This window comes from Mandrillus leucophaeus, unplaced genomic scaffold (assembly GCF_000951045.1).
Source record: "Mandrillus leucophaeus isolate KB7577 unplaced genomic scaffold, Mleu.le_1.0 Scaffold329, whole genome shotgun sequence".
Lineage (NCBI taxonomy): Eukaryota > Metazoa > Chordata > Mammalia > Primates > Cercopithecidae > Mandrillus > Mandrillus leucophaeus.
In genome coordinates this window covers 2,005,333-2,030,274 of record NW_012103465.1, presented here as the reverse complement: position 1 = coordinate 2,030,274, position 24,942 = coordinate 2,005,333, and the positions used below count along the sequence as shown (strand labels likewise).

General features: G+C 40.7%; 1 protein-coding gene across 2 annotated transcripts in view; it reads left to right on the top strand.

Annotated features, from left to right (window-relative positions):
• Nucleotides 1-24,942, top strand: part of GLIS3 (GLIS family zinc finger 3) — a 489,017-nt gene that overhangs the window by 450,837 nt on the left and 13,238 nt on the right. For both annotated transcript variants that reach the window (XM_011988357.1, XM_011988358.1), the window contains one exon: nt 5,850-6,025. In XM_011988357.1, the coding sequence (XP_011843747.1) occupies nt 5,850-6,025 (176 nt within the window). The remainder of the gene's footprint in view (nt 1-5,849; nt 6,026-24,942) is intronic.

Genomic DNA, 24,942 nt, shown 5'->3' with positions numbered 1-24,942 from the left:
ATATTCCATTGGGAAACTCAACACCAACACAGGAGACCTACACACAAGACCAAGATTAACTACTTCTAGAACCAGAAAATCAGCCCCATGAGTAAATGCTCCACTTTCTTTTTTTAATTCAATTTAATTTTATGTTAAGCTCTGGGATACATTTGCAGGATGTACATGTTTGTTACAGAGGTAAATTTGTGCCATGGTGATTTGCTGCACCTATCAACCCATCACCTAAGTATTAAACTCCGCATGCATTAGCTATTTTTCCTGATACTCTCCCTCCCCCACACCCCCTAACAGGCCTCAGTGTGTGATGTTCCCCTCCCTGTGTCCATGTGTTCTCATTGTTCAGCTCCCACTTATAAGTGAGAACATTCGGTGTTTGGTTTTATGTTCCTGCATTCGTTTGCTGAGGATAATGGCTTCCAGCTCCATCCATGTCCCTGCAAATGACATAATCTCATTCATTTTTATGGGTGCATAGTATTCCATGGTGTATATGTACAACATATTCTTTATCCAGTCTATCATTGATGGGCATTTGGGTTGATTCCATGTTTTTGCTATTGTGAATAGTGCTGCAGTGAACATACATGTGCATGTATCTCTATATGATTATATACCCAAAGTAATGGGATTTGGGTATATAATGGGATTTCTGGGTCAAATGCTATTTCTGGTTCTAGGTCTTTGAGGAATCATCACACTGGCTTCCACAATGTTTGAACTAATTTACATTCCCACCAACAGTATGCCTCACTTTCTTTTGAGCCTTAGTGTTTATATCTGAATAGTCAAAAAAGGAAAGAGTCTTAAGATTTTCTAAGAACTCTATAGATGTTCTAATACATTGCTGGGACCACAGTCTTACACAGCTCTCGAACACTGGGGTACATGTTAATGTCAGGGATGCCTTAAATGTACATTCAATCAGTCATTCCATAAACATGTATTGGCCACCCAGAAGGCATCAGACATTTATTGTATTAAGTACTTTGATATTCCTGACTTCCCAATTTAAAATTATTCCTAATCCACCCTACCCTTTGCTGTCTTCATGAGTTTCTCCATAGCACTCATTTTCTCTAGCCCAGTAGATATGTTGCTTACTTAAATTTCTTCACTGCCTGCCTCCCCTTACTAAAATGTAAGTTCCACAAAGACAGAGATATGTGTCTTTTGTTGCTCTATCCCTAGTGCTTAGAACGATGCCACACATTTAGTGTTCAACACAGACCCCTTGAATGAATAAATGTCACCACGGACTTTACAACCTTCAGTGAAAGTTGAGATTACCTTTGTTTTATGCTTAAAATTGATCCTGGGAGAAAGTGGGGAATTTACTTCTTTACCCAGCTAGTAACAGACAGACCCAGGATCCAAGCCTAGGTGGGTGTGACTTGTGGCCTGTCTGTCTTCTTCTTTGTCCATCTGCTTCTCCTGCCATTCCTGCTTTTTCTGCACATGAACCTAAGCAGTTCTCAGTGTCTCAGTGTCTCAGTGTCTACGCATCTCAGTTGGGAGCAACTGATCTGAGAAACAGTCTAAGATTGAATGCTGTTGGACCGTGCCACTGCATGGCTGGGGAGCTCAATGATAACAGGGGGTTGTGGCTGAGAAAGCAGAGGAGAAGGGCGTAGAAGGGAAAGAGAGTGGCCAAGTAAATACCCACAAATAATCAGACATTCTTTGAGACAGGCAGAGATACATATTTGCAGAAATGTTTTAAATGTTTCCTCAACCCCCAGAGGATTTTTTTTTTTTTTTTTGACGGAGTCTTGCTCTGTCACCCAGGCTGGAGTGCAGTGGTGCGATCTCGGCTCACTGCAAGCTCCGCCTCCTGGGTTCACGCCATTCTCCTGCCTCAGCCTCCCGAATAGCTGGGACTACAGGCGCCCGCCACCACACCTGGCTAATTTTTTGTACTTTGAGTAGAGATGGGGTTTCACTGTGTTAGCCAGGATAGTCTCGATCTCCTGACCTCAGGATCCGCCCACCTCGGCCTCCCAAAGTGCTGGGATTACTGGGGTGAGCCACTGTGCCCAGCTCCCCACAGAGGATTTTTTATGAGGTTTTAAAATCCTTCCCCTTCCCTTTCTTTTTTTCTTTTGCATACCATTGCTCTTGGTAGGGTTATACAAACTCCTCTACCAAATGAGTGGAAATGTTTGACTCAGTTCTTTGGTTAGCTTTTGTGCGATCTGTTTCTGTTAAGCAGTAATTTTTTTTTTTTAGGCTGTTATGAGCCCATTTACAGAACAATCATCTATTGTTTCAAAGAAGTTTAAAATGCTAAAGAAGAGACTAATAAGCTATGTCCAATGAAAGCTCTGAAATGTCAACTGCAGATCAGCAACCAGAGAACAGGGTTGGACCTAGAAAAGATGTCAGAAGGTGTCTCTTCTGGCTCTTGGACACACTGTAACTCAAGATGAATGAGAGTGATGTCATCTTGGTCTGACATAATTGGGGAATAAGATACTCCGTAAGAGGGAAAATGGTGAAAAACTACAGTTTATCCTCGGCATCACCATGTTTTATTTTAGCATCAAAGAAATTTAATTCACCTTCATTTGATTTAAAATAAAGTCTCACTTAACTTTTGGGGGCAGAATATTCAGGGCATATTCATTTTGGGGTGTGTGTGTGTGTGTGTGTGTGTGTGTGTATGTGTGTGCGTGTTTGAAGAAACAGGGTTGGAAAGTAGGTGCAGACACTTAGAAGATGGGATTCTGAGGCCCGTCCCTTGCCTTCAACGATAGTGAAAACAGTTTATTTTTGCTTAGTGAGCATCTAAGCATGTGTGTTTTCTGTTTGTTGTTTGCTTTTGCACCAAATAACCTCAGACTACTTGTTAGCTTGTTGAATCATTCTCCTGGCATCTCTCTTGCTAAGGGAAGAGTTGTCCATTTTTGTGTTTTGACATTCCCAAGGACTTTACCTCGAACAGGAAGACTCTCTTCATCTTCCCCATGCCTCTCCTGCCCTCTCACCCCTGATTTTACTTTACTATTTCTACTCTACTATGAGCTAGTTAACAAGTAACTAACTTTATAAACATTACATTTAAATTAATAAATTTTGAAATATTTTAAGTATGGTACTATGTGGTGTTTTTACACAGCAACAAAATTGATTCTGTCTGCTGTACTTGAAAATCAATCCTATATATACATTCACTTCTTATGCTGGACTTTTTAGTGGTGGCTTCCTATCTACTTCCTTGTTCCTAGCAATTGTCTGGATAATTGTGATCACTTTTTGTCCTTTTTTTTTTTTTTTTTTTGCTCCATATGTTTGAAAGTTAACATTTCTGTATTATTTCTTTCCTTTTCAAATCAAAGCCTACTTTAAATGTGTATTTTACTTAGAATAGTTTATATTTAAATTTTCATTAATACTTTATATGGGGTGGCATACTGTGTTTTGAAATTATATTAACTTTATATTATATAAATTCATTTATTTGAATAACATAGAGGAAAATTCAGCCTGAATTAGGAAAAAGCAAAATCTTGAGTCAGTTGAAGCCATAATATTTTATTCCTGCGTGTCATTGAGATAGCAGTGCTAAAACCATGATTTGTACCTATCATATTTAATACTGGGTAATATTTGGTAGCCAAGAGAGCATGGCCCTGGTTTGGACCTTCCCTGAATGAGTACATAAGAATGATTTAATTAGCATATAATTATATAGAATCATATATATGTAGGATCTAGATATAGATCTACTTGCCGACTTGCCCATTCACACAGCTGTGTGTCCCATCAGTCCTCAACAGAAAGAGGATAGCAGACATTCCAGAAGAAGGGACTGTAAAACCATCTAGAGCAAGTTGCATCTTTTCTTTACAACTGAGGAAACAGAATTAGGGAGCCAATCAAAGGATCTTGCTCCTTTGCCCAAAAATAACCAAAATTGGGACACCAGCAATGACTGTTAAATAGCACCATAGGTTGCCTTGAAATTCAGATCCTTCCTCCTTCCAACCCTGGGGATCTTTAAGTACCAGGGGATTCGGGATTAGGTGGTAACCTGGATTCCTTCTACCCCTAAAGTCTGTGATCTCACAATTCCTCATCCCTCTTCCACAACCTCAGAGCAACTTGCGAGACACGTTAAAGACATGTTCCCCCAGAAAATAGCCTCCATATGAGGAATCCTGGCAAATGAGTTTTACTAGATGTTCTCAGGGCAGTGCCAGGGTTTGCCTGCTGTGTTTTCTCTCCAGCTATTCAGCACATCTTTTCAGGGTCATCCCAATTAAGATGATATGCTCAGACAATGTGTATTTACCCAGCATGGGACAGTCAGTTACTATTCTCTTTCAGTGGAATGAAGATGTAAATGATCAATTACACAGGCATCCCAGCCCAGCTGGTTTGTTTAAGCTCCTTGCCTTGACCTCTTTTCCCTAGAGGTTAGCAAGTCTGACTCCTTTCTTGGTTCTTAGATTTACCTTCTTCTATAGTCTCATCACACCTCACATGGGAAAAGCAAAAAGAATATGAGATTTTTGTCCCATGCTTTCTTACTGCTATAGTACAAACATAGAAGCTCTGCCCTTATTAAATATTCTGGTTCAGAATGTTTCCAATCACTTTATAAACTTGACTGGTTCATCTTCCCTTTTTATCATCTATGGCCCTCCACAAAAGCCCAGCAAAGTTAAAGTGATTTGTTCCTGTGAAATAAGCAATGTAAGCAGATGGTGACCTATACGTGTTAGTGCAAAACAAAGCCTGTCTTTCTACACACTGTAAGGAACAGCTGATTAAGTTTTCAGCTTACTGGGACTTTTTGAGGAAACTAAACAATTCATTGCTAGTGTAGTTTTCCCCAAAGTTATTTTGCTGCTTCATTTTACTGCACTGACAGACTCCTTGCTCCTTTCTCCCCTACACTTGTGCCAGTCCCCTACTGAACTGGCACCCAGAAGATCATTTTGATATTTGATAGACATTGCCAAACTGTAACATTGTTCTCACAATTCCATCTTGCCTTCAATGGTAGAAAGCATAAACTGTCATTTTAAACATAGTGAGTCAGGTCTTTCCAATTTTCCTTTACAATTGGAAGATCAATGTACAATCATCCATTTCATATCCCTGGTTTCTTGACAACATCACCTTATTTAAACACCAATATGTCCCCCACCCCAGAAACCACCAATAGTCTTACTGTGATTGGCGTATGTGACTCCTACATCATGTTGCTATCATACCCTTAAGAATACTCTTTGCCAGGCACGGAGCCCACGCAGATCTCGTGGGTTCTGGATTTCAAGCCACACTTGACCTTTGAGGTTTAAGTTAATTCATTCTTGGCAAAAGAAAATGCATTGTTTAAAGAGAATAGGATTAGAGAGGCTCGTAATAAAGACTTGTAACAACACTTCTTGGACCTCAGATATATCTTACAAAACAAAATGTTTATGAGCTAAGTGTAAATGATTCAGAAACATATGGATCAAATTTCCCCCTAAAATGCAAATGGATTTTAAAAATTAGCAGAAAAACGGCTTGGCAAAAGATGTACTTTGAATTTCACCAAACATAGTGTACTTGAAATGCAGCTTAGAAATCTTGAGAAACCCAAACTGTGAGTAGGTTTTCCCTTTATTGTTCTTGTTTATTCCCTCTGTATCTCAGTTGAGAATTCAGTGGTTAAATGGGAAATGGCAGTGGGGAGGGAGAGGGTAGAGAAAAATCCTGAAGGATTTTTTTTTAAAAAGCTTGTTGTCACGCTCTTGTTTAGCCAGAATGGGAGGTGAGAATTTGGCTTTGGAGAGTTTGTCTTTGTTCCTGCTGTTTTATGTCCCTCATGTTTCCTTTTATAATTGTTTTCTCAGGTTTGCACCTTCTGCTCCATCTCCTCACCATATCAGCCCCCGGAGAGTTCCGGCTCCTTCTTCAATACTGCAAAGAACACAGCCTCCCCATACCCAGCAGCCATCAGGTTCACACCTGAAGTCCTATCAGCCAGAAACAAACTCTTCTTTTCAACCAAATGGTATCCATGTCCATGGTAAGCAAGAAGCTGGCAGTCCCTTGAGTTTTGAAAAGTGACATTGTGCTGTTGCTTTTCATCTTAGTTACCTGTCGTGGATTTCAGATGTTCTGTTCTGCACGAGGCTTAGGCTTTCATTTGCCTCTAAACTTTCACACTTGGTAGGCATGAAATCCTATGGTATTTTCCTGACTTTGGCCTGATGATGATATAATTTATTATACCTCGCACTGGTCAGCTCAAGTTGTTGGTTTTTTCATTGACCAGGGCTCTAACACCAGCAATAGCATCCTGTTTCTAAACAATAGACAGCCCATGGAGAAAGACATGACAGGAATTCTTGTGCCCAGGCGTGCCTCTGCTCTGCTAGGTTTTTGCTCTCGTTCTCATAGGTTCACATCCTCGCTAACCTTCAAGGCGCAGGCGGAATGACACCTCCTCCCTGAAGCCTTTCCTGATCTCCCAGCCAACGTCATCTCTCCAGGCTCTAAACTCTGATTCTGTTTCACGTTTCTCTGGTAGTATTTATGCTTCCTCCACCTTGTGATTTACTTATCTGTGAATAAAACATGCTTTCACTATGAATGTGCAAACTTCTCTGTGAGCATTGACTGACCCATCAGAAAACTGTATCTTTTAGAAAACTTAACACAGCTCTTTACAAGTGGCAAAGAGACGGATACTTGTTAGGTGAACGGAGGATGAAACGGAGAAAAGGAAAGCAAGAGAAATCATAATGATTTTCTAAATGTGCAGATCTTGTGTTTAATGGGGAATATGCATAGAGAACTAAGTCTTAGTTTCTTTTCTTTATTTAAACTCATTTTGCCATTTCAGACACCTATCTTAATGAGCATCCATAGAAAGCTGAATTGCCAAATCATATAGATTTGAACTGTCACAGGCTTTTACTTCCTAGGGCAGTCCGATTTGTATAAGCAGAAGAGATACTGTCCTTTTAGGCTGAATGTTTCAATTACTAAAAAATACAACTCTCCTCTACCTGCCTCTTGCTGATGCCCGAATTTTCTCCATATGAGTTATTACTTGAAATTAATGGGTGATGTTCCCAAACAAATCTAAATCAATATGCAAACTGAGCGTGAACAATTTTCCAAGATGGCAAAATCAACCAGCAGTATGGAGCTAGGCTTGGACAAGAACATCAAAGCAAAGGCCTGAACAGCAAAGAGGAGGTGATACAAAAACAGCAGCCAGCTGTAGGAAGGAAGAGACCTTAAAAAACCAGAGCTATTGGTTCTGCCTCAAAGTTCTATCCATCTCATCTCCCCACTTGCCCAGTGTAGCCACACAAACCCCCATCAAAATTTGCACTTGTACCATTCTGTAGGCCTATGGTCATTTTTACCTTCTGCTGGCTATACATTGTTTCTCAAGCTTTAGTTATGTATTTATTCAACCAAGAAATACTTCTTGAGTATCTACTGTGTACAAGGCAAGGCATCAAGGCACGCAAAAGACAGGCAAATTGAGCCCTCTTCCCTCTGAGGAGGGCCTGCCAGTCCAGTCAAGGAGTTTATCTACTGCGAAAGAGACCCGGGTCCCCTGCGCCGTGAAGCCATCCTCACCACTCCAGGCAGGAGGTGCACAGCCTGAGTGTGGGCTGTGTGAAATGTAGAGTAGGCCATTGATTCTAAGACACAAATTTTTCACCTTCACATTTTAACATCACTGAAATCTGGACATAGCTCATGGTGGCACCATGTAATTGGCAGTGATTTTTCTTTCTGGTGCTATCTAGAGTAATGGAGCATTTCACAGTTGATGGTATCAAAGTTCCAAGAAAATGCAGTGTAACACATTTTGATTACAACTGTGAAACACATTTTTAAAAATTTAAAAATTGACCTATGTGTAGAAGAAAAATTGGAAGGAAGTTCTCTAAAATATTGACGGTTTTATATCAGGATGGTAGGATAATGGGTGATTTCTTCTTTTTTCTCTAAAAAAATCTTCAAAAAGGGTTTTGAAATTAGACCAATTTGAATGCAAACACTAGTCTACCCTGAACTGTGTGACTCTGGGCAAATTATGGAGTCTTAGTTCACATTCGTTAAGTTGGGGGCATTTCATCTATCTTCTCTCTTCAGTTGTTAGGAAGATTTGACAGGAAAAGCACCTGGCACAGAGTAGGAGCTTAATTAATTTAATGCTCTTCCTTCTATCCCCTTCTATTTTTAAAATTAGACTCTTTGAGAATAGGGATAATGTTTGTAGCCCTAGGGCAGGCATAATACTTGGTGCAAAGTAGGCATTTAGTAAATATTTACTGACTAAGTGATTGACACTCCCTCATTCAACAAGTGAATAATGAACAAGAGGATACAGAAAATGGGATCTACCCTATTATTTTCCTGCACCTCTTGGCAAAATACTCTTCTTCCACATTTCTTTTCTTTTCTTTTTTTTTTTTTAAGTTAAATAATGAATATATTGTCAGCTTGAAATTGTTGGGATTTTTTTAACTTTCACATTAAAAACAATTTATTTTTAGGGACAGGGTCTCACTCTGTCCCCAAGGCTGGAGTGCAGTGGCACAGTCATAGCTCACTGCAGCCTCAAACTCCTGGGTTGAGACAGTCTTATTTTAGCCTCCCGAGCTGCTGAGACTGCAGGCACACACGACCACACCTGGCTAATTTCGTTTATTGTTTTTGTAGAAATGGGGTCTCACTATGTTGCCCAGGCTGGTCTTGAACTCTTGGGCTCAAGTGATCCTCCTGCCTCAGCCTTTCAGTGTTAGGATTATAGGTGTCAGTCACCTGTGCTAGGCCCGAGCTTTCACATTCTAATTGTTAAAAAAGTTCCCATGGCCAATGAAAAACTGCTAATGTCAGCCCTAAAAATAAGTTTAAAATGTAGTTAGGCAAATTGAGAAATCATGACTTTCTCCAGGAAGATGGGCAAGTGACTGTTGCGATGAGGTTGCAAAGGGCATGCCCCTGTATTAGCCATTGGTCCACTGCTAGTAGTTAATTGGTAAGTATCCAGATGTAGCCTTACTTCATTCTCCAAGCACTTTCTGAATTTGTTTTTCTGGAACTTTCTAGGCAACATTTCTAGCAGTTCTCATCAACTACTCTTTAGAGTAAGAACAAAATGTATCTTACTATTTTTCAAGTGGGCAGTACAATGCTGAGAGTAAAAATGAGACCTTCTTAATGAGTTGCATTTATTGGTCTTGCCTTTCAGCTTTTGTTGGACGAGTTTGCAGGAGTTATATAGCATCTTGGTAACAGAGAACACTATCCCCTAATAAAACTTGATTTTTAAAGCCCAAAGCAGTGTCAGGGTTACTAATGCAATAGTTCAAGTGAGTGTTTGTTCTCTCTTTCAAAAACTTCGTGGTTTTAATGAGTGTAGTCACCCCCATTTCTTCTGTACTCCTTGCAGTAGGTAGAGGTCAGGGAGAATACCATCACTGTATTTTTAGGGACAACAACTGAGACAAATAAGATTATAAAATGTCTAGGCATTGCTGCCTTAGCAAACTATGCAGGTGCCTTTATCAAGAGGTCTAAATTTCCAAGCCATATTCTTTGTTTGTTTGTTTGTTTGTTTGGAACGTAGTCTCACTCTGTCACTGAGGCTGGAGTACAGTGGCACGATCTCGGCTCACTGCAACCTCCCCCTCCCTGGTTCAAGCAATTCCCCTGCCTCAGTCTCCTGAGTAACTGGGATTACAGGCGCATGCCCCACATCCGGCTTATTTTTTTGTGTTTTTAGTAGAGATGGGGTTTCACCAAGTTGGCTAGACTGGTCTCAAACTCCTGACCTCAGGCAGTCCGCCCACTTTGGCCTCCCAAAGAGCTGGGATTACAGGCGTGAGCCACCACTCCCGGCCCCAAGCCATATTCTTAATCAACAACATGTTTCTAAGTCAAAGGCACACTGAAATAAATATACATTTATATGTTTCCATGGGGAAATGTAGACTCCTGTGTGTAGATGTTGCATTACAGAGAGCTATGAAAGGTTACAAGTCAGACGGGCTTTGGTCTTCCAAATGAAGATGAGGTCCGTCGGGTTTTGTTAATCGTGCTGTAATACTAAATGATACTGAGCCTAAACATTGTGTGTTCTCTCTATATTTTTACTGAGGTATTTTGTAAAAGGCATACTTTGAAAGATTACTAGCACTGCTTTTTCAAATTTTCTCACCAGGACCATTGCTTAGTTTTGTTGACTCTGCATCCATCTCATTCATTCATTTTGCTTTCATTAGTACAGGGAATGAGGTATCATTTCCTTTAATGTTTGAATCTTGGTAGCATTTATGGGTCTCTGTTTGGGTGAGATCTCCAAGACAACTTCTTAGTACACTTTAGTCCTTTATTTTAGATGTAAACATAAGGACACTCTGCAATCGTGTAAACTTGCTCTTTGGTCTTTTCTTTTTCCTTAGAACACTTCTCTTGCCCAGACAAGCTTCAGAATGTTGCCTGGATTAGTTGCCCGAGAGTTGATATTTGTACGTTTTGTTATTGGACTAATGGATCATTTCTTTCTAAATGCCCTAATCTCTCCAGGATTATTAGCATGCCATGAGAATTCCTACAACAGCATTTTCCCAATCTTCCTGCTTCTGGGCCCATCAAGGAGGCACTAAGTTCAGTTCAGCAAGTGTTCATTGGTCACCCACTATGTGCCAGACAAACATGAATGTCATTTAATCAATACACTGTGACATATGCAATAAGAGAAGGTACAAAAGGCACCTGATTTATTCGGAAGAAGATGTCAAAGAAGGGTCTGTAGAGGTGATGCTTGAAGAGGGTTTGGAGATAAATACCTTATTGGGCAGGCATTCCAGGCAGAGGGGAAGCAAAGAGCACAGGTGAGAACACAAATGACAGTGTGTTGTGTGTGTGCACAGAGGGAAGAGCCAAGGGGATGGCTGGAGTACACAGGTTAAGCCATGGAGTAGAGGAGGAAGAGGATGGAGAACTCACAAGGCCAGCTCATGAAGGGTTTTGTGCCATGCTAAATGTAACCTACCGAATGAAGAAGTCAGCCCAGTATTTTAGGACAATCAAGTAGAGTGCTGTGTAGAGACTGGAATGAGAGAGGTAGGAACATTAAGCTCTAACTGTTGGGATTATGTTGGGCCACATGTACAGAACACTCGAACAACAGTGACTTATTAAAGAGTTCCGTTCACTCAGATGCAACTGGTAAATAGGGGAATGATGTCAGATTAATGTGTAATTGTGTTAGTTCACACACAGTCTTTCCTAGACAAAAGCTGGAATAGTAAGAGAAGAGAACAAAAACGTCCTCCGCCTAGCTGCTGTCCAGACAGGAGCCCTTTCAGCTCTATTTTAATAACGTTTGAAATGAGCACAATCCCGGGGGGCTCCCTCCCAGATAGGTGCACATCCAGCCTTGCATGGTCCTCAGCTCATGGCAGACCACACACCTTCCTGTGCACTGGGCCCTGCTATCAGTTGTTGTCTCAGTACCTGTCAGCCAGCCTTTCCAGTCTATTTTATGTGATTTTTAATAACCACCCAGGAGCCTATAGCCACACTGAACTGCCCATCTAAATTTCCTCTTGACTATTTTGTTACTGCAGTAATTAGAAGGTATCGAAGATTTTCAGTGGTCTGACCCAATTGTAGATTTCTCAAAGACCTTATTTTTAATACACATTTGTGCAGAGGACAAGATTTTTCAGGGTTTATTTATCATGTTATAGCAACAACACCAACAACCCCAGTGTGCAATTTACTCTTCTCTCATGACAAGATGTCTTTTTTTTTTTTGAGATGGAGTCTCACCCTGAACGATCTATGTTCACTGCAACCTCTGCCTCCTGGGTTGCAGCTATTCTCCTGCCTCAGCCTCCTGAGTAGCTGGGACTATAGATGCACACCACCATGCCTGGCTAATTTTTTGTATTTTTAGTAGAGACGGGGTTTCACCATGTGGGCCAGGCTGCTCTTGAACTCCTGACCTCAAGTGATCCACCCTTCTCAGCCTCCCAAAGTGCTGGGATTACAGGCATGAGCCACCGCCCTCAGCCTTCTCTCATGACAAGATGTCTAATAGGAAACAGTGCAAGGTGGAGAAGGAGCCTCACAGAGTCCACAGTGCCCATGCCTCCTCCCAACTTTGTGCTTTGTCATTGTCAACAGGTGGCTTCCATCCTCCTGATCACAGCATGAATGCTGATATTCTACATCATATACCCTTAGTCACACAGCAAGGGGGTCTGGGAAGATGGATATTTTAGTGCATTGCCATAGTTAACAAAATGGAGATTCCATTAACAGTGTTTACTGGATAGGCACACTGAAGGGGCTGCCAAACACACTCTAGGATGGTTTTCTAATCTGTAAAATGGGACTAATATGACCTGTCTCACAGACAGATTCATTCATATCCTCCCTTGGAAGTCAGGGTGGAGCTCACAGGCCTCTTTCTGAGGGTTCTACCCTATGTTTTCCTATCTCTTCCATTCTCTTAGGTTTCCATACTTTCCACTGTGTGCTCTTATTTTGCATCCCTCTGGAGTTTCCAGTCGCCAGCACAGAGATTTCTGTCATCCACATACCATTTATTAGATTTCGTTAGGAAAACACCTTGAAGCTACCTCCTCAGTCTGGGCTGTTTGAAATCAATGCAGCAGCAGTGGGAAGGGGGCGCCCTCCCTGTTGGTCATGGCTTCTATGGTTCCTGAGCTATCTTTCCCATGATTTAAAGCATGCCCTGCCTGTAGGCTCCCTAAAGCAGGCCAGTCAGCTCCCAGACAATGATGGCATTTTCTTACCTCAGTATGGAGCTGTAAGCTTGTCAGTCCAGTTCAAATTGAGTGCAACAAGAAACAAAGGGTTTCCAGACACCAACAGGACTCCAAGAACAAAACATATTGTAAACGGCTTGTCCCACCAAGGAGCCAAAGCATCTTTCAAACTGTAGAAATATCAGAGCATTGATATTTAAATGGCAGTGAGGTGGCAAATACAAGTTTAGCTAACTTCTTCCTCAGTTGGCTGTTTACTCACAGTGATTGTGCAATGGTACTTTCCAACAAGATTCCAATGGGCTGTAGCCAAGACTGATTTCATCACTGCCGATTTATTGTGTTAAATATTTAAAGGTTATTTTAATTTTAATTTTATTTATTTATTTTTTGAGACAAAGTTTCGTTCTTGTCGCCCAGGCTGGAGTGCAGTGGTGCGATCTCAGCTCACTGCAACCTCCGCCTCCAGGGTTCAAGAGGTGCCCCTGCCTCAGCCTCCAGAGTAGCTGGGATTACAGGCATGCACCACCACACCCAGCTAATTTTTTGTATCTTTAGTAGAGACGGGGTTTAACCACGTTGGCCAGGCTGCTCTCGAACTCCCGACCGCAGGTGATCCACTTGCCTTGGCCTCCCAAAGTGCTGGGATTACAGGCGTGAGCCACCGTGCCCTGCTTAAAGGTTATTTTTAAAGGCTGATTTTAAAGACAATAAACATACTCCCACAGAAAATTTCATCACAACTACATATATGAGGTTATGAAATAATAAAGCAGTAAGTCAAGAAATTGCATTGCTTAGAACTTAAGCATTGTGTCACGTCTTGAAATCCCAGAAAGACAAATATAATTGATTATAAATCAACAGTGTAATAGATTTCATGGAGAAAGTTGTGACATATTCACAAAAGAAATGAGCCGATGAGTGCACTTAATGTTATTCCGATGTTATAATCAGCAGTCATAATCAGGAATAATTTTCCATATCAGCCATGATGTTATTAATGCTTACATAGTAACAGGGATTGATGATTAGATTCGGAGAAGTCCTTAATTACTCTCATATACTTAATTACTACAAAATTACCCCAAGAACAGTTTTACATAAGTAATACTTGGGAAAATCTGACCGTGTTCTAATTCTAAAAAACAAAAGTTAATTTTAGGTGTATACGCCGAGTGCAGTGAGCATTTCAACATGCTGAGTTTTGTGGGAGGGGTGTGAGATGGTCATCTGAACCAGAAAAGATGTTGGAATGATGGATTATGGAAATGACTGAACTGTGAATAATCTACATATATAACTAAGCATCTGCACACGCAAGCATGAGAGCGTGTGCACCCACACAGATTAAACTCACTATGTTAATGTGCTATGTTTGATCATTAAGAGTATTAAATGATTGAATCAACTCTCGCTAAATTGTCTCAGGACAGGGACTGCATTGTCCCACAATATTTGCACACTGCAAGTGCTTAATAACTGCTCATTAAATAATATTAATGAACAGAAAGAAAAGACAAGAATAAAGGGATTTTTGTGCATGGCATCTTAGACTGATTGGCAGAGTCAGCCCTTGGCAAAATTGTGACTTACAGTCAAGTTTATTTGGGCCCCTCTTTTCTCTGGGCACTTCCTGCCTGTTTCTCTGCCCCTCTTTTTATTTTATTTTATTTTTATTTACTTATTTATTTATTTATTTTTATTTTTTCTGAAACAGAGTCTCGTTCTGTCGCCCAGGCTGGAGTGCAGACATGACCTTGGCTCACTGCAACCTCTGCCTCCCGGGCTCAAGCAATTCTCCTGCCTCAGCCTTCCAAGTACCTGAGATTACAGGCACTTGCCACCGCACCTGGCTAATTTTTGTATTTTCAGTAGAGACAGGGTTTTGCCATGTTGGCCAGACTGGTCTTGAACTCCTGACTTCAGGTGATCCACCCACCTCGGCCTCCTAAAGTGCTGGGATTACAGCCATGAGCCACCTCGCCAGGCCCTGCCCCCATCTTTAAACACCCAGTGCTGACCAACTGCCTGAGACCTCTTCCCAGAGGAAATAGGATGAACGATTCACTTACACGTTGAGGTAAATTTAATATATTACTGCTTCTTGTGAGTATCTGAATAATAAAAGAGGATACTGAGACACAGCTGGTACTGAGGGTGTAGTAGTGAAGCACTGGGCCATGGCAGCCCTGTGGAAGAGGAATTGTGAGGAATTCACAGTGCCCATAGATACCAGTCCTTTGCTTAAGAAAGCATTTTCAGTTTGGAGGCAGGAAGATGGCAGTTACTAACTGGAATCCTATGAGCAGGTCATGCAATGCCCTGATTCTGAGGTTCTCAAGTTTAGTAGATGATACTGACAGCCCTGTTTCAGAGTTGGCACAAGAATGAGAGAATGCCTGGACTACAGTAGATGCTCACTTCGTTGCAGCTGTTATTGTTATTTTTCTACTGTGTATCAGATACTTGGTGCTCTAAGCAAGTCCAGAGCAACCTCCCAGGTGAGACTATGGAAGAGCTTAAGCACCATGCCCTAATTCATATACCTACTGAGTATCAGAGGTGGTTTTATAAACCCAGTCTGACCCTAAAGCCCACAGTCATACTTTGTGATGGTGCCTGTTGAAAAGAAAAACAGTATGATGGAAAGTTTTAGTTACTTGGGAATTGTTTTTGCATGAAGGTTAAGTATGGAACCATAAATAGGCGGTTCCTTATAGGGTTAACATTCTGCTGTCAATAGAGGTGCTGTGATTTGCAAGATAAAGTAATTTCCCACCAACTGCTTGACTGCATGCATGTCTTTGGACACCGATAGCTGAAAAATCACTTTTTTCTGGGTGAGGCAGTGTAGTGAATGCCTGTCATGCCCTTGCTCACTAGTCCTCATAACAACACTGTAAAGAAGGCATTGGTTTTTTTTTGTTTTTTTGTTTTCTTTTAATTATTTTTTATTATTATACTTTTAAGTTCTAGGGTACATGTGCATAACGTGCAGGTTTGTTACATATGTATACTTGTGCCATGTTGGTGTGCTGCACCCATCAACTCATCAGCACCCATCAACTCGTCATTTGCATCAGGTATAACTCCCAATGCAATCCCTCCCCCTCCCCCCTCCCCATGATAGGCCCTGGTGTGTGATGTTCCCCTTCCCGAGTCCAAGTGATCTCATTGTTCAGTTCCCACCTATGAGTGAGAACATGCGGTGTTTGGTTTTCTGTTCTTGTGATAGTTTGCTGAAAATGATGGTTTCCAGCTGCATCCATGTCCCTACAAAGGACACAAACTCATCCTTTTTTATGGCTGCATAGTATTCCATGGTGTATATGTGAAGAAGGCATTGTTTACTCCCATTTTACAGGTGGGGAATCTGAATCGCTGTAGTGCCCAGAGTGTTTAAATCTTAAAACAGTGGAGCTGGATATTGCGCCCAGGACCATCTGACTCCAGATCTGTGCTTTTAGCCATTCCGTGATGCTGCTATTAAGCCTTTGATTGGGGGTTGTCCCTGTTGGGAGCGGAGAGCTCCCTATCTAACGGCTCCCATTGGGATTACCCCACTGTGTGTGTGTGTGCGCGCGCGTGTGCACGTGCGCATGTGTGTATGTGTACATGCCCTTATGCACTATGCTTGCTCAAGTACAGGTATGCTGGGGGAAACTTTGGAAGCCTAATTACTATAATAAATCAACATACGTGGGTTCCTGGGCTTTTAGTACAGTCCTTACATACAATTTACAAATTCTTACTGACTTCTTATATTATAAAAGAAAAATTTTACCTGTCCATTTTTTTAAAGTCCTTACAGTACTGAAACTATATTATAGAGAGTTTAAGTCCCCTCCCAGCCTTATGTTTGTCCCAATTCCACTGCCCAAAGGTAACGACTATTAAAAGATAAGCAAGTATTCTTTTAGACCTTTTTAAATGCTCATAGAAGGAGACATATCTGTGTCTATGTATATGCCCATATGCCCTGTTATAAAAATGGCCTCACGTTCTGCACCTCACATTCTACATTTTGTTTTATGACTTGATTTTTTTTAAAACTTAGCAAAATATATGCTTTTTCTTTCCAGGTCATTGCATATAGAGTCTTCTTAATTGTATAACTCTCATAAGAATAGGTCATCATTTTTTAAATCATTCCCCTATTGATGAACACTTTTTTCATTTTTTACATTTTCTAGCAATGCTATGTTAAATCTCTTCATATATACATATTTATACAAACACTCCTATACACACACACACATATGTATATGTGTGTGTGTGTGTGTGTATATATATATCTTTGCACAGTTTCTTAGGAAATATTTGTAAAAGAGAAAATGCTGGATTACTGAGTATGCACATTGTAAAGTCGGATAGGTGCTGACATATATTCTTTTAGAAAGGCTATACTAATTTAGACTCTCATCAGCAGCACATTACAGGGCCCCCATTTCCTCACACTGGATGTTAGTATTTTAATTTTTGCCGATTTGTAAAGCTAAGATTGGTGACTTATTTTAATTTTTCCTTTAGCTAGTAATGTAATTGAGCATCTTTTCATATTTTCATTGAACACTTAAAGACAGTATTAATAGTAACAGGGATTAAATAACAAGAGCTACGACCGGGGTGTTTTACATTATTTAAGTATCTTTCACCCTGTCGGTCAAGCTGTGTCATTTGCAGCAAGACAGTTTGTTTTCCTGACTGGAACTCAGAAATTTGTTGATGAGGAACAAATATCCAGAAAAATCTCTACCTCATTGACCATTATGACTTCGTCAGTCAACTTAAAAATGTCCATAGACAGTGTTTAATTAATATTATTATAGATTTAGCACTTTTTCTTTCTTTGGGGGAAAGAATGACATCTTTCTAGAAGCAAATGTTCTTATATCTAAAACTCATGAAGTTGGCCTCTAATGAAGGAACTCTTAAAATGAATTAATTATTTTTCTGATAACACCATTCTAGGTGTTCCTCTGTTGGACTCTTCAGGGCTAAACATGTCAATGGCAATCTATGTCTTATAATTCCTGTATTTTAAACTGGAATACCCTTATAAATATGGTAAACAATTGATGGTTTAGAAGAAGAAAAAAAAGGTAACAGTTGTAGGTGGAGCTTCCTTAAAATACATCAGTAAACATCTGGGTTGCTGGTAGCGAGGCCACTGTCTTCATAAACAGAACAACAAAAACAACAGAATACTGGAACTGGCTTGATCTGTCCCCATTCACATCCACTGAGCTCAGCAACATGTTACAAAACAATCCCAATTCCCTTAGAATTTCTTGTTGGTTTACTTAGAATTGTGAGTGCTCTTTCTGATTACAGGAATTTCCCCTCTCTAACCAGATTGTTCAGACTAAACTCTTTATTTCATTCTTTTGTGAGGTCTTTGAGAACTATACCTTACAAGATGTAAGTCTATTGAAATAAAAACATTCTAGTATTTTTCCAGATCACTTAAGTATAACTACCAAACCCTCCCTTCTTATGTTCATCACCAAACCCAACCTCATCTCACACATCCCAAAACAAGTTCTTAAATTTCCTTGCCATTGTAGCAAAATCATTCAGGGAATCTGAATTAGCCAAATAATTACCCAAGGTTCTTTGCATCTGTGGATCTGGGCTGATGCGGTATTTTTGTCAATACCAGTGAGGTCCGGGGCAGTAGCTACATTCATGTATCAATATATGTTTTATAAATCACTCTTACATACATAATTTTTATCAGTGCCTAGTAACTATGGTTGTATAGAAATTGCCCAATAAATACTTGTTGGATGAGTGCCTGACAAGATACAAAGGCAAACTTCCTGGTAGCCAGATGGAGGTAACAGAGATCCCGGGATCCAGTGATGTATGTCAGGTTTCCCAAATACAACATCCACTCTCCTATCTCAAAGTCACTTATATAGGTTTCTGTACTCTTACTTCGAGCCCAAATGTAATCTTAACATAATGTTCTAGGGAGTAGGTTTTGGGGAAGCCTAACCATGTATAACAGAGACTCAGTTATGAAGCAGAGGTTCGGAGGGAAAAATAATTGAGTCATTGGATCACTGGCAAGGATGAGGTAGGGACCCACTTTTAGATTAGAGTGCTGGAAATTTGTGTAATAACAGACTTGGATTCGAAGAAGCAAAAAATCACCTAGTTAGTAAAGCGGATGTAACGTGGGAGTTTGGTTACAGCTGGACAACAGAAGTCTAAGCCACAAGATCAGTATGGGACCAACAGTGAGACCAAGACTTCTGAGTCATTCAAATTAGGTCCCATGATTGCACCTTGACCAAGAACTGACATGTGAGAGACAGGCATTGAGAGAAAGAGCCAGGCAAGTCATCTGGATCCGTATCTGCTGAGAGTGTAATTCAAGGCCCTTTAGGAACAATCATCACCACCTTATCCCCAAGAGCCTCGTCTACCAGCAGAAAGGGCTGGGAGCCTGCCGAAGGGGAAGAGATGCCCATGGGAAGAACTCCTTCTTTCCATTTCAAATGAAATTAGAGCCGTTCTGTTGTTGTTTTAAATTGGTATTTCACTTGGAAATCTTTCAAATGCTTGTAAATCATCTAAATATGTTCTCTTAGAGCCTCTCAAACTTTAAGAAATACCTTATTAAATATACAGAATTCCAGACCCTTCTTCCAGAGTCGGCCATCGAGCTCAGGAATGTGCATGTTCAACACACATGCTAAGGTGGAGCTGATGCCCCAACCCTGGTAAGAATCACTGGCCTAGACACCAACTGTAGGGCTCAATGCCCTCTCACCGTGGCTTCCCAGTCAGAGATAACCCAAAGGAAACAATCTGCCTGTGACTCAAGAGGTTAGAACTCTCCAGCTTCCTCCTCCCTTTATCTCTTGGGGACACCTTTTTTTTTTTTTTTTTTTTTTTTTTTGTACCCCAGGCTAGACTGCAGTGGCGTGATCTTGGCTCACTGCAACCTCCACCTCCCAGGTTCAAGCAAGTCTCCTGCCTCAGTCTGCTAAGTAGCTGGGATTACAGGCACCTGCCACCATGCCAGATTAATTTTTGTAGTTTTAGTAGAGACAAGGTTTCACCATCTTGACCAGGCTGGTCTCAAACTCATGACCTCGTGATCCACCCACCTCGGCCTCCCAACGTGCTGGGATTACAGATGTGAGCCACCATGCCTGGCTGGGGAAGTCTTTTAAAAAGCTGTGGAGAACCAGGCTGGCTCACATAGATTTCAGGGGAGGCCGAAGGGAATTGAGATGCAGCAGCACTTCCTTTTAGTAATCCATGAAATCTCTGTTTGGAATCTTCTTCTCTGCCAGACCTTTCTTACAGCAAAGCTTAGTTGGAAAGACAAGGGCATTTAAAATTAAATCTTCATTCTTCACCATACTTCCCTTTTTCTGTTTTGGGTCCAGGTAGCCCTGGTCAAAAGATTGCTTGTGCGTTTATGGGAAAATGACTAATACAACCATGGGCAGATTTACCTTTCTACCCAGAGAAGGGAGGATGACAGGTCACACCAGGCTTATAATGAGACAGTAGGAGCTAGAATTTTTAGTGGGTTTTACTGTTGGCAAAATAATTTCATGTTTATTATTTCAGTTGATCCTTGCAGCCACCCAGTAGGGATACATGTATACTAGCAGCGAGCAGTCCCCCTCATAGAAAAATTCCCAACTCCTTATTAACCTTGGCGAAGTGTTTGCTCCACACTGCATCAGATACAGAATATCCAAATCCTCCACCCTTCATTTTGATCCTTACTTGTATCCAGGATTTTTGAGTTATAGGGAGTAGTTGGCAGGTGATGAAGTGTGGGTGGCTACTCATGGGCAACTGGGCACTGAATCCTTTGTTCCCTGTGCTGCTTCTCCTTCCCACGTTGAGGATTCTGATGCCACATATCTATTTTTATAAATAGGGATCATAGGCTCAGAGAGGCTAGAGTTCCCTCAAAGTCACACAGCTAGTACATGGCAGAGGTGGCTTTCAGATCCATCTTGGATCCCTCAGGATTTCTTGGTTTTGAGAATCTCTATTTTATGTAATTTCCGAATGTGCGTTATCACCATCAGGACTCACTGAACCATTTTGCTGTAACTGCATATATCCACACATGGCAATTACTGAGACACATTGCAATTAGTTTATTTTGGCAGCTTATCATTTTGAGAATTTGGAAGCCATAGGCCACCACGCGCTAGGGTTTTGGGTGGTTTGGGGATATTTAAATGAAAATTGATTACATCTTTTAATCAAGAGTGTTTTAAGCATGCTGCCTTCTCACTCTGTTTTTTCCCCCTATTTCCCTATTGTCCCTTTTAGCCACCTGCTCTGCCCATTCCCATCCCCTTGTTTGAACCTTTTGCAGATGTGAGTAGCAGAACCTCCTCCTTCTCTGCTACCTAGTCCCTGGAAATGAGTATATAAGCCTAAGGGCCAAAATGTGTTCGCAGTGATAAATGCTGTTCCCAGCTTGCTACAGACCAGATGAGGTGCTGTGAGGGGCACAAGTGGAGAAAGTACCCAGCATGTTCAAAGTGCATCTCACAGTGGCCTGCAAGTTGGCAGCAAGAGCTATAGGTGAAAATGGCCTTGCTTCTTGGACCACGTGGACTTTTCTAATTAGAAGGCTTCATGCTACAACCCATCTCTCTCTCCAAGGACAAAGGGATCAGGCAGTTGCTCCAGTGGTCAACTTTTGAACCACTGTCATGGGTTCCTTCAAAAGAAATGTGCCTAAATGGAATTTTCAGGGTTATTATTTCCATTGTCTTCCTCTTTCTTAGTAGAGTAGTTGCTTAAATGTCAGTCGTAAATAGCTCGAGTGCTTTGCAAGCTGGTTCAGTTCTCAGCCTGAAGAAAAATCTGTCTTCCTAACACAGTCTGTGAGCTGTTCCTGCAGCTTCCCCATTTATAGATTCTGTATTAAAATGAAGAGTCAGTTTTTATACCTCTTCCAGGAGGATGCTTAGTAGAGTCCTACCTCAGATGAAGACCTGGATGGTACTGATGGCCAAGACAAGCAGCCAAGGCAAAAATGATAACCAAATTGTGGCAATTTCGCTTTTAAGAGCAGCATGATTTTATACTTAATGGTAGTAGGTTGTGTGATAAAAATTGCTTAAGAACTACTTATGTGTTACACAGAACCTCTACATATTTCTAAGCTTGTTTCGTGGTTACATAATTGAACTGAAGGCCTACTATGTGCCAGAGAATGCATTAAATGCTTTTATAAACACTATTGTACATAATATTTTCCACAACCCTATAAAATTTCAAAGAAAATGGGGCTCAAGAAAAAATCATTCATCCAAAGACGCACAATTGGTTGGTAAGTCATCTGGGGTTCAGACCCAAATCCAAGTTGTTCATGCAATGGATGGAAATAAAATAGGGGCTAAATCAGAAAATCGGCCTTGAGAAACTTCTGAAATGTCTCTATTTCTACACTCGAGGGTTTGTAGAATTTTTCAGTTATTAGGTGATTTGATCAGTTTTACTAATTAATTAAATACTTTTCTTCCTAATGAGAATATTTGTACTTTCCAAAATGTTGATGCAGTCTGGGTAACTTTGTCTGCAATCTGGCAGTGAGACACCTCAACAAAAGTGGCAAGATTGTATTTAAATTGATTTGGTCAGAAGCCTGAGCCCCAGTAATCTGACATGAACTATGTCCCTGAATAGATACAGATTTGAGTCCTGGTTCTGAAACGTCATAGCTATGAGGATTTGGATAAATTTAGTTATTTTAACTTCTCCCTCTTTTTTTTTTTTTTTTTTTTGGCTATATTACTTAACCAAAAAGTTGTTTTAATGATGAAGATTTTCTATGTAAAACACCTGGGGCAATGCTTGTCTCTGAGTAAATAAATATTAGTTTCTTTCCTTCCTTATGACAGAGTTCTGAGTGGTTGGTGTAACAGTGACCAAAATATTTTTCCAAAATGCCAAAGCAAGGAACCTGCCAGTGAGAAAGCTCTGGACTTAGTAGGAGACTGTATGATTGCTGTTTTCATTCTGCTGCCCATTTGTTTTAATACAAAGGCTATATCCACAAATAATTCCAAATATCTGTATATTTAGAAATATTAGAATGATTGGATGAGTTTTGCACCTTTTGACATGATATCATGTAAACAAAGTATTGGTTATAAAGGCAAGGTACTCAATATTTCCTCTGCTTCCATCTCATTGTCTAAAATGGGAACATTTGTTTGAAGTACCTGCTTACAGGACAGAAATGTCAGGAGGCTACTTAAGAAGAAATTTTTAAGGTAGTCTAATATTAAGGTACCATGTAGGTAGTGAGTGTATGATTCCCTGGGCCTTTCTCTGAATTCAAAGTTTGAATGTATAGAATTAGGCTGAGCAGATGCGACCACAAAGACTGTATTCTTATGGCCTCTAGAAGTTTTTTCAGAAACTTACCTATGTGTTCTTTTTTTCTCATTGGCTCTGTCGTGGATTAAAGAAGGTTTTCCAAGGCAGCAGGTCAAGGGTCCGCAGAGAGCAAGGGCTCCACAAACATCCCGAGCATTGGAGAAGAAATGAAGGGAGCCAAGGGGAGTGAGGACATTTATCTTCTTTATCCTCTGTCCCTTATCTTTTTCTTTCCTATCAAAATTTGTATTTTCAGAGACTGTTTAGTGTGGTTGGTTGGGGGAATTTATAACTGCCATGATTGAGTGATTGAGAGCTTTAACCTGGACAGGGAGCGTTGAATCCCTGGGAAACACCTAACTGACCCAAGTAAATCTCCCACTCCTAGGCTGTGTGGAAGTGTATTTTTGGCAGGGGTTCTTCTTATACTTGCTGTTGTCTTTGTCATCTGCTTTCCTATGCCCATTCCATTCACCAGGAAGCAGAATCCCTGGATTCAGCAAACCTTCCTTTATTCTACCCTCTGTCTTTGCACTCCAAGGCTGAGTGAAACCAAAGAATCTTCTCAGCAGGAAGAAAGTGTGGGTTGGCCAGGGATGAGCCAGTCCGACAGAGAGCTGAGAACTGTAGGTCTCTCTTAAGTACTAGGGTGTATGGAAAGAAGAAAGATATCATATCAGTAAAACACCTGTATTTTAATTCTTATTAAAGTAACTAAGATTTCATTACATTTATTCAGTCAACAAATATATATTGAATGATTACTACATGCCAGGTACCAGTCTCAGTGCCATGGATACAATAATTAACAAACTGGACAAGGTGTCTGCCTTCATAGAATACATATTTTGGTGCGGAAGGCATCTAATACAGAGATACATAATATAAAGGGATACATGCCCACTCACTTATTTAATAGACTATTTTAGAGCAGTTTTGGGTTCACAGCAAAATGCAGTGGAAAGTACAGGGAGTTCCCATATACCCTCCTCCCCCCGCCCCCTCCACACACAACCTCTGCCACTACCAACATCCCACACCAGAGTGGTGCATTTGTTACAATCAATAAACCTACAGTGACACATCAGTTTCACTCAAAGTCCATAGCTTATATTAGGGGTCAGTCTTAGTATTGTACAGCCTATGAGTTTTTTTTTTTTTTTTTTTTTTCTTTTTTTTGAGATGGAGTCCCGCTCTGTCGCCCAGGCTGGAGTGCAGTGGCTGGATCTCAGCTCACTGCGAGCTCCATCAGCCTATGAGTTTTAACAAATGTATAATGGCATCTATCCACCATGATAGCATCATACAGAATAGTTTCGCTACCTCTGTGCTCATCCCTCCCTCCCCACAAACTGTGGAAACCATGGACTTACACTGTCTCTATAGTTTTGCCTTTTCCAGAATGTTGTATAGTTGGAGTCATGCAGTATGTAGCCTTTTCAGATTGGCTTCTTTCACTTAGCAATATGCATTTAAATTTAAATTCCCTCCTTGTCTTTTCATGGCTTAATAGGTCATTTCTTTTTAGTGCTGAATAATATTCCATTGCCTGCATGTACTACAGTTTATTTATTCATTTTGCCTACTGAAGGAAATCTCGGTTGCTTCCAAGTTTTGGCAGTGATGAATAATGCTACTATAAACGTCCATACAGAGGGTTTTGTATGGACATAAGTTTTCAAAACCTTTGAGTAAATACAAGAGGACACAATTGCTGAATCCTATGGTAAGCATATAGTTAGGTTTGCAAGATACTGCGAACCTGTCTTCTAAAGTGGTTGTACCA